The following is a 10,086-nucleotide window of genomic DNA, read 5'->3' on the forward strand; positions in this document are numbered from 1 at the left end:
TGAGTGAAGGTGTTGGGGTAGTAAATGGGTTGAGGAGGGGCTGTAGAGGGTGGGTAACTGTGTTGTCATGTTATTATTTGACTAGGAAGGACTCCAGTACTCTTCTTGGGCAATGCTCTGATCTTTTATTGCAGCTTTTTTGAACTGTTGCTGAAGAAAACATGAATTGTTTGTCTGTACTAACCCTTTTGTGGAAGTCTGCTGGAGTATGAATGGTTGCCATAGCAACTAAGCTATTACAACAAGAAGAGCATATAATGTTAAAAACAAACAAAAATTCTACCTAACACCAAACAAACAAAAAAAGCCCACCAGGATTTCTTTTCCTTACCAATTTTGTGTTGTCTGACTTTCTTAGACAAGTACAAAATTCTATGGTTTGTTTCTTCTGGATTTTAGCTCTGTAAATGTTAATCTTGATGTGAAACACTTCTTTTTTTGCATTGATAATGGTCTGATTTCTAATCATCATTTGAAATTATATGTTGGTTTAAATGCCAAAAGAAAATGGTGCTTTTCTGATTAAACACTACATGAGTACAAGGGACCTATGTTCCTGGCTGCTGCCTTAAAATCTTAACTCTCAAATCTTAGTCCTGAAAGATCTGAAACTACTTAAGTATTCAAATATTTAACTTCCATAGGTCTATTCTAGGATATGCCTAAAAGTGCTTCAGGCTCTGGATATCTCCACAGAAATGGCTGTTTCCCACAGAATGTAAGGCATGGTTTTCACTAGACATGCTTTCATCTAAGGGTTCTAGTTAGCATAGATACAGAGTGTGTGTCATTTACTGGGTTATATATATGAAGTAAGGCAATAGGATAGGTCTTGTGCCATATGTGATTGGGTCAGTTATTACAATATAAATATGGAAAACCAGACTTCAAGTCTATCCTGTTTCAGGTCACCTCTCCTAGCTCTGTATGCCTTGGCCTTTAGAAATAGGGTGTGCTGTCAGAGGAAGCATATTTAGTCACCCCTGCTAAAGCTTTAATAATTAATATAGGACTACCAAATAAGTATTTTCTTGGATCAAAATCTCCTGTATCCTCATAGCTGGGGATGTCACCTGTGAGCTGGAAGAAATGCATTTATTCCACTATCATGGAGACCTAAGACTTCAGTTATGGGAAGGAGGGGGCAGTCACTAGGGAAGGCATTAAAAATAGGTTTTACTTACTCTGTTACAAAGAAAGCATTTTGTATTTCTGTTTGCCGACTGACTATTTTTGTCTTCTATTTTACATGCTGTCAGTGGATCAACATGATCTGCTTGACTTAATTTCTTTTTTTCCATTCACAGCCAGATTGTTCAAGTAGCAGGGTCATTCGCACAGAATATGTCTGTGTTTTGACACTGGTGCCTGAAACTTGTGTTCAGCTCCATCAATCACACAGTTATCCAGTTATGTATTGTTTAATGAGATTATAATTTCACTTTGTCCATGTAACCATGGTGTTACATCCTTTGCTGTCTTTAAAAGAAGAAATTGATAACAACAGTTCAAAATCTGTGTTGTGAAATAAATATAACTACGTCAAATGTTAATGCTTCCTTCTCAGTTGGAACAAGTATTTGCTATTTTTTGCAGGCATTTTTAAGTACGGAGTGATACACTGTACTTCACCAGTACTGACTTTCATTTTTATTATAAATTCTTCATGCTTCCCTTACAAGCATTTTTGGAGATTAATCCTCTGATTTAGAGACCTGATTAAATCAAAGCAAGAGTGATGGAGATAGCAGCTGAAGATTTTACAATCACTTTCCATTATTCCTTTCTCATAAGTCTCTAACATATTTTTGGTTTTTAGCAAAATCATCTCAGTAGTAGCTGGCTTTAGGAGTTGGATCAAAATACAGTGTTAATAATTTATATTCTGGTGATGGTTATCTTTTATTCCCCCTCCACTGAATTGAAACTTCACTTATTTTTTCCCTTGGAGACTTATTTCAGACTGTGATAATGCAGTGTACGATCTTGGCAAGTACAAGCAAGTCAGACCAACACATTCTCTTTTTTTTCTTCCTCCTTTTTGGGCTGGCTGACACCTTTGTAAATGCTTTTGATGCATTGCTTGAACTTGAGGAGACATTTTCTTGCAGAAGATTGAGAAGCTAGGTTGACCTTAGACATAGATGAAGGCTAGTTTCATTGGTTTATAGAAATTCTTCCAAAACCAGAATAATGAATTAAACAGTTGATATTTTGTGCTAAGGGTCTGTGTGTGATTTAGATCAGAATAGTATTCTGTAAAAAAATTCATACAAATTCTAGAGTTGACTGCTCTAGTTCACAAAAGCACATGCTATTACACTCTGATGTGTTAAATCACTTGTGAAGTCTTAAGGATTACTGAAAACTGGTGAACATGTGTAGTTTGATTTACTTATACTATCTGGAAATTTGCTGATACTACTGGCAATTACCTTCTCAATTGTATAGCAATTACACGTGAAGTACATGAAGGAGGGTTTTCAGTGCTCTCACTGAACACTGACTAAGATCTAAAGGGCAATACCTTTATCAACTCCGTGATACCTCTGAGCAACAGAATCCTCCAATTTCAATGGAGGATTGAATGAATGGCAGGTACAATCTCAGCAGCAGGTTTTTGGAGATTGTAGTTTAGAGGATTCTGGTTGTGAGAATTTGGACAAGAACCAAGATATGCATAAGCAGAAGGAGTGTTTGACTAAACTTACTAATTCTGAACACTTTGGGTTGGGGTTTTGTTGGGTTTGGTTTTTTTTTCATTCAGTACAGTAATAATTCTGCTGTATTTCCTGTTTGTTTCTCCTGAAAATTGCTTCGTTTAATGTCTAATTGTTGGTTAAGCTTCTTGTATCATGAGAACCAGTAGCAGTGCTTGGGATTCTAGTGGGAAATGGCATTCCCATGCCATATGCTGTTGTAAGTACAGTGAGCACCATCGTTCTCCAACTTATTTTCTGTGAACTGGCTACATGGTTCAGTAATAGAAAAAACATGTCTCAACTCCTGGAGTTTTCTTTGGAGTCCTCTCCTGAGGACCTGTCAGGAAAAGAAGGTGCCCATAATGATAGTGTCTCTACTAGCTGTCTACAGGAAGAACTCATTACTGTGTTTTCATTTGTTAATCAAAACCACAGTATGCTTCTGCAAAATGTACCTCAGCTGTGTATGGCATTTCTGTGCAGAAGGATTATCAGAATCTGGATTTTTCCAGACTGTTACTTCATAGAGTGAACCCTTCTCCAGTAGGATGAATTAACAGTTGCTTCCCACTCTCTTGCTTATTTCAAATAAACTTCCACATCACTCCTCTCCTTTGGACCAATACATCACGCTTACTCAATCACAACCTAAAAGAGATTTCCCAGTATAGTAATTCATGACAATTGTCTTACTGTGTTTAGTCAGAAGTGTATGCACTTGGCAAAGGAATGGCCATGAATTCATACTAATTAACTAACTTCTGGTTTAATTTTTGTGCTGATGATCATAAATGTATCTATTTTTAGATGTACAGAGTCTGCAGTCCTGCTATCAAAATATGTATCTATATATATGTATTTTAGTGTTTTCCCTTATCTCAAGCAAGGAGGTACTATGCAGAACCTTCCTATCTTACCAGTGAAAAGAGATTTATAGTGAGTCAGGTCATAACTTTATAGATGTTCTTAGTAAGTAAACAAGAGTGCAACAAATCCCTGTTTTGTGGACTAGATCAGGAACAAAAAAGGCTATTTATTGCTTACAGGTTCCCAGACTTCCTTTTTAGTCAGGAGTAATACTCTTTTTCCAGCTTAGGATGCATTTTCTGTTTTGTTTCTTACTTCATTACACACTATATCAACACTGTCAGAAGTCAAAGGCTATAAAGATATAAAATACTTAAAGGCATGAAAAGTCACAGGGAGAAAAGTGAAGAGAACTAAAACAATTTGAGAAGTTGTAGTGCAATTACTTACATTTAAAATGTAAATCTAGTTAAACTCATTTATTCCTAACAAGAATCACAGAATGGTTGAGGTTGGAAGGGACCTCTGGAGGCCACTTTGTCCAACACCCCTGCTCAAGTAGGGTCACTTAGAGCTAGTTGCCCAGGACCATGTCTAGACAGTTTTTTAATATCTCTATGGAGGGAGAGTCCACAACCTACATAAAAAATGTATGAGCAAAAATTTCTAGCGCAGTTAGATTTGTAAACATAAAACGGAGTATGAAATTGTTCTTCACACATCTCCTTCCTTTGTGTACAAAACCTCAGTGTGCATAGAACGTTATTTTCATATTGGCCAAAATGCAATAAGAGAGCTCTAAGGTGTGCTAATACAGAATAAAAAACTTAATTCTAGTAAAAATCTTCATTAGAAAATAAATTTGCCAATCAAATCTAGTTAAATGTATAATAATGTGGAAAAAAAACCTATGTCCCATCTGAAGGTTAGAACAGAAAATACTCTGAAGGCTATACACATAATTTACTAGCAGAGGTAGTACTCTGCTTTCTATACTACTTAGACACCTTGTGACTTTTCCCCTGGGTGTCTATGTAAGTGTAATAAATAAAGCTTTCCCCACGGATGAGCCTCCAGCAGCTTTGTTAAACCTGACTCTCCAGCTGGAAAGTGGCAAATAATTCCAAAGCTCAAGCTGAAAATATCGGTTATTTACAGTACAGTGCCTCTTTTTTTTTATCACACTTTGAAAATTAGAGAAACTTAGCCAATATAAAGATCATGTTGTGTGATGTAAAACTAGTATTTATTTAATACTAGCTTTTGCAGATAGAAGATCTTATGGTCTGTTCTGTTTTTAAAAACTTGATCTAGTCTCTGAAATTTTGTCAGGGTTTTTTTAGATTGGACACCAAAACAGTAAAGTTCTTTTTTTTTTCCCTCTGTTCTGTCCATTCCCAGACACAAAGCCATGGAATCATCTTAACTATTACAAAGGCCAAAAGGTATTCTTTTTATTCTAAAAGCTTAATGTATAAAGCTTTTGTAATTTTAGTTTTTTTACAGGTCTAGGTCAAATGGAGGTAAATTCAATACTGCTACACAGAGGAAAATGAAGGTCAGTTACTGCTCTTCACCTATGAACTGCACTGGTATAATCAAGATACGATAATATACAATGCTTCCATCCCCTTGGACCAGCTGCATGGATGTATATAAAAAGATTGCTATCTTAGTTACTGCACATTATTCTCTTCTATGATGGCCTATGAATTTAAGTGCATATGTCAATGAAGATATTAAAGACACGGACTACATTTCTGAGGTACCACATTCAGAAGGAGGTATGTCCTCCCCATTAGTTTCCTTTCCAAATTGTGGTGGGGTTTTTTTTAGTACATATCAAGTTTGAAATTTATTTAGGAATAGTTAACAAAATTGAATATTTCAAAAAGTTAGGTACTCCTGCAGCTTTTGTCTTCAGCATCTTAGGGACTCTGCTTTCCTAGACATAAGGTCATGACTTGACAAATGAACATTGCAGTGTCAGATCCATGCAAATTAGTCAACTTGATCAAGATACAGAAATAAAATCATGTCACTAAGTACTTGATCCTACAAAACAAGTACATCGTTTTTAAGTTTGATTAATACTTTTTGAAATTGTTTTGGATATTATGTAAAACTGACTCCTCTATGGGGTAAAATTTTAGCTCAGAAGAAAATTAATAACTTTGCTGCCTTCAATGGAATTGGATTCTACTCAAAGTATCACAATTATGGTTATAGAAATTAATCCAGCTGCTTACTTGATCTTTGGTTTTTGATGAAGAAGAGCTTTAGCCTCTCTTTAAATGTATTTTCATTCATATAGAATTCAACTTGCACCCTGAAATATAAAAGGAAGTATTAGAATTTAATATGAAAGATAATATTTTTTCAAAATAATTTGTTTCCCTAATTATCTGGTTTTTATGTATAACTGGAGGAACACATAGAGAGCATTCCACCAAAAGCTCACTGGATATGAATGACTAATGTTAAATTTTAAAAAAAAAAAAAAAAAGAAAAAAAGAAAAACCACAACAAACCAAAAAATGTATTTTGTTTATCCCCTTTACATGCAGAATCATTTTCATACTACTTGGACACCCTACACTGCAAAATCAGAAGCATCTACATTTTTGGTATATTGGTATATATTATATGTGCATCTTTGTAAGGAAGATTTCCTTGATGTTCAGGTTAAGCCTTCCATCTCAGTTTAACTCCCTTCCAGTAAAATTGACATTTTAATGATCCTTCTTTTTTTGATCTTGTTCGTAACTCTGTTAAGCATTCATGTCTCAGTTAAGCATTCCCTTGTTTGTGGTCACCTTTGATCAAATGTTCATACACCAAACAAAACACCCTCACTGAACTTTGCTTTTGTCACAATGAAATATTGACAGCTGAAAGCAAAATTATATTGCATTCATACAATATTGTACAGAAAATAAATCCCCTTCCTGATTATATTAAAGCAACAGTAATATCTTTTTTTTTCTTCCCTTCCCCCTAGATTTGCCAGGATGTATTTCATGTTTCTGTCCCTCAATTCAGTCTGAGTATAACTCATGCAATAGTTCTACAGGCTGGAAGAGAGAAGAAAACTGTTGCAGGGACTGGCAAGGGGAAAAGAAGGTATGCATTAGTTGCATAGAAAAACTTTGGCCATTCCAGAGTTGTGGAGCTGCACTGCTTGCTGTAGGATGAATACAGCATTAGTTCCATTTTCACTAAAATCCCTGCTCTACCCAACTGACTGGATCTCCCTCACCAATCCCACTTGTCCTCCTGCAATGAATCACTTTAGCCAGCACAATTTCTATACCTACTTGAGAAGTCAGTCATCAGTTTGAGAACTGTTCTACTATTTCTAAAGAATAAAGTAGTATCACAAAAGTTAGTTACTTCCTTACTTCTCACTTTCTCTGTATACCATCATGTGTTGCAAAATTGTATATACCTTTTTGGTTCTTCGCATACTTGATCTTTATTTGAGCATTTCTTTTCAGCAGTCTTTCTTTCATCAAATGACCGTACTTCAATTACTTGTTCTTATATGTACTGTCATGTTTTTCAAGGAGGATCCTGACGTAGTTTTTTCCTTTCGTACACGTGAAGCCTTTATTGAAGCAATTTTTGTATAATCTATTGTTAGTTATAGTCCCTCTCTTCCCCTCAAATACTTGTCTAATACCATCTATTTCTGTACACTTATGGAATTGGAAGATTATTTAGTTATGGCCCCAGAATGGATGGCTTCTCAGGTAATGTGACTTTTTTCGTGCTTGTTTACGTATTACCAGAAGTTTAGGCAAATTCCCCTTTGTAGGACAGGGTCAGCACATCATAAAAAGAAGGCTAAGGTTCACTTAATGAGGTCGGCTAATTTTAGCTAGTCACTTACCTTTGGTGTGGTTTATTGTAGTGTTCCTTGTCAAATAGAGAATTACACTGCTTCCTATTCAGAGGAAGCAAAAACATAACATCATTTTTAAGAATCTATATTGGAATTAAGCTCTATTAACTTACTGAATTTTGAATTTCTTTCTGTGCAATGACGCATTTGACACAGCAGTAAGAGCAACACCTACCCTAGACCACTTTTTCTTCCCTATCTGGCTCTATCTCTTCTGTGTAAGATCTTTAAGGAGTTGAAATTGAAGAGGAAGAACCCACCTGACCTCTGCTTTTTAAGCTAAGAGTAGCTGCAACTGCATATTTCAAAGAGCTTGGGCCCAGAGGAATGTCTAGACACTGCCACCAAACTAGAGGAAAAGCCCATCAGATGAAGAGCTACTTGTTTCTGGGCTTTTATTGAGGTTTAAATATAGACTAAATGTTGCACTGTTCAAGACTGCGGGAGTTGTTATTAACAGAAGTATGATTTAGATAGTTGGTAACCTTAAGGCAAGTTAAGGAAGCATGCCCAGGTGTTAATTAGTAGGTGAGCAGGTTTGTGGGGGCCTGAGCTCTGCTTCAGTTCTTTTCTGCACATTTCCCAAGGTACTTACTGTCATTAATGCAGTGACAGTTTTAGTGGGAAACATTTCCCATGATTTAGCAGCTGCCACATGCTAAGCATATATACTTAATCTTCAAGGACATATTTCAGTAGGTAAACAAAGTGGTACAAGCTATTGAAGTAAGGCATGTTATTTAAAAGACGCACAGTATCGGTGATCTTTTTTATACATTTTAAACTAATCTCTTTTTGTAAGAAAATTACTGTAGTCACTTATCATGAAAGAACAACATGTTAACAGTAAGCCATGATTTAATGATAATGAGGAAAGAGGATGTGGGAGCTAATCACCCTCTTATCACTACCATTATGAATTGCTCTGATAGCCTTCTAACAGCTGTCTACTTCTCTTTCCTTAGCAACCTGTGCTCACAGCAGACTGGGATTCCACAGTGCAGCAGTTTCCATGGCAAAATGGATTACGAATGCTGCTAACGCCACTTCTGTGGCTCAACTCCTCCTCTTTTCCCTGACTTCTTTAAACAAGTAGAAACTGTATCAGCCTTCCACATTTGCAGGAAATACATTATCATGCATCTATAATCAATGTACACTTTCATGATACTCTGGCTACCAGAGAATATTTGCCTTTTTTTCTTAAGGGTTACTATTTACTAAGTAAAGCTAAGAATGAATGGCTGAAGGAGCCACTGTCGGGGATAAGGACAGAACCTCCAGATACTGTTCCTTTCCAATACTCTGCTTTTTACTTTTAGGGACAACACTCATTCTCCTTGAACCTTTGTTGTAGTCTTTTAATGATTAAAATTTTACATCAAGTATTTGCTTTTATGTCTTTTTCCCACTATAATGGTAATCTAGAAAAGGAGTATTTCAGGGACATAACACAAATAAGTTCTGATCCTCACCTGCAATACTAAGATCATTTACCAGTAGTAGTAGTAGTGAAGGGCTTGAACAAGTTTTTTCTGGACTTAATTAAGTACAAGTTAGTAAGGATGTTTCAAGTGCATTAGTGAAATTCATTGCCACATACTTATATAGAACTTGATTATGCTGTTGCAGGATACTTGTTGGAATTTGATTCCAAGCAAATCATTTTGATGAAATGACATACACGAAGTACAGGGTGATAGTATATGCATATGTAGATCACCTGGCCTATGGAATAGGTTTGGCTTTGTTCTATATGTCTTCTGTAAGTAATTTAAAAGTGTAGCTTAAACAATTTGTGCTTCATGTTTACCTTCCTGTAAAAGACAGTTCTAGTTCAGTCCACCCTGGCCAAAAGGAAATCAAGCCGAAGGATTAAAACACTGTTCCTTGAGGATGGTTACTGGGACAGAAATGTTTGATGAACATAAGGATTTTGTGTATGCAGTCAGTTAATTGCTTCTGATTTCTGTGTATTTGGTAGGCATTGAATATTCCATGAAAAGCTGCTTTTGAAAGTTAAAGAATAGGTCTTATGTTTTACTGACTCTTGCTTCAGCTTTACTGTAAAATGCACAAGCACATGTCTGATATACCTGTGGCAAAAACCATTGGAGTTATATGATCCTCTTGAAAACACAGTATGGTTTTTTTTTAACCTTTTTTTTTTAAAATTAAATACTGTTAATAGTGGTCTTCCCTAGTTTAAATCTAAAGCACAGTGATGTCAGTGGAATCTTTCAAACTGTAGGAAGCATCTTGAAGTACAGGTATGCACTGCACTCTTCTAATTCAGTCAAGATGTAATTTGAGTAGTACATTTTAATGTAATACAAAGTATAGCAGGAAAATACTAATTCATGCCAAGGACACTAACACAAAGCACTTCTTCTCATGACTGTAAATCACTGGGACCAATCTGTCTGCCCTAGAGTTATTTAATTTTGTCTGCGTTTTTCCATTGCTATTTAAAATGTCACTCTAACTTCATAGCCACACTTTACTATAGTGTATTGGGTTTCTGTGGCAAGGTCTTGGTAGTGGGGGGGGCTACAGGGGTCGCTTCTGTGAGAAGCTGCTAGAAGTTTTGCCTGTGTCCACCGCTGGCCAAGGCCAAGCCAATCAGCGACAGTGGAAGCGCCTCTGTGATAACATATTTAAGAAGGAAAAAAA

The 10,086-nt window shown here is 36.1% G+C and overlaps 1 protein-coding gene across 1 annotated transcript in view; it reads right to left on the minus strand.

Annotated features, from left to right (window-relative positions):
- The window catches only part of KCNT2 (potassium sodium-activated channel subfamily T member 2), a 130,860-nt gene that overhangs the window by 115,385 nt on the left and 5,389 nt on the right, over window positions 1-10,086 (minus strand). Inside the window, exons 2-3 of the mRNA XM_035895824.1 lie at window positions 7,402-7,455; window positions 5,759-5,838 (exon numbers count right to left, since the gene is read on the minus strand). Coding sequence (XP_035751717.1) covers window positions 5,759-5,838; window positions 7,402-7,455 — 134 coding nt within the window. The remainder of the gene's footprint in view (window positions 1-5,758; window positions 5,839-7,401; window positions 7,456-10,086) is intronic.

This window comes from Egretta garzetta, unplaced genomic scaffold (assembly GCF_000687185.1).
Source record: "Egretta garzetta isolate BGI_Z169 unplaced genomic scaffold, ASM68718v1 scaffold86, whole genome shotgun sequence".
NCBI classification, from domain to species: domain Eukaryota; kingdom Metazoa; phylum Chordata; class Aves; order Pelecaniformes; family Ardeidae; genus Egretta; species Egretta garzetta.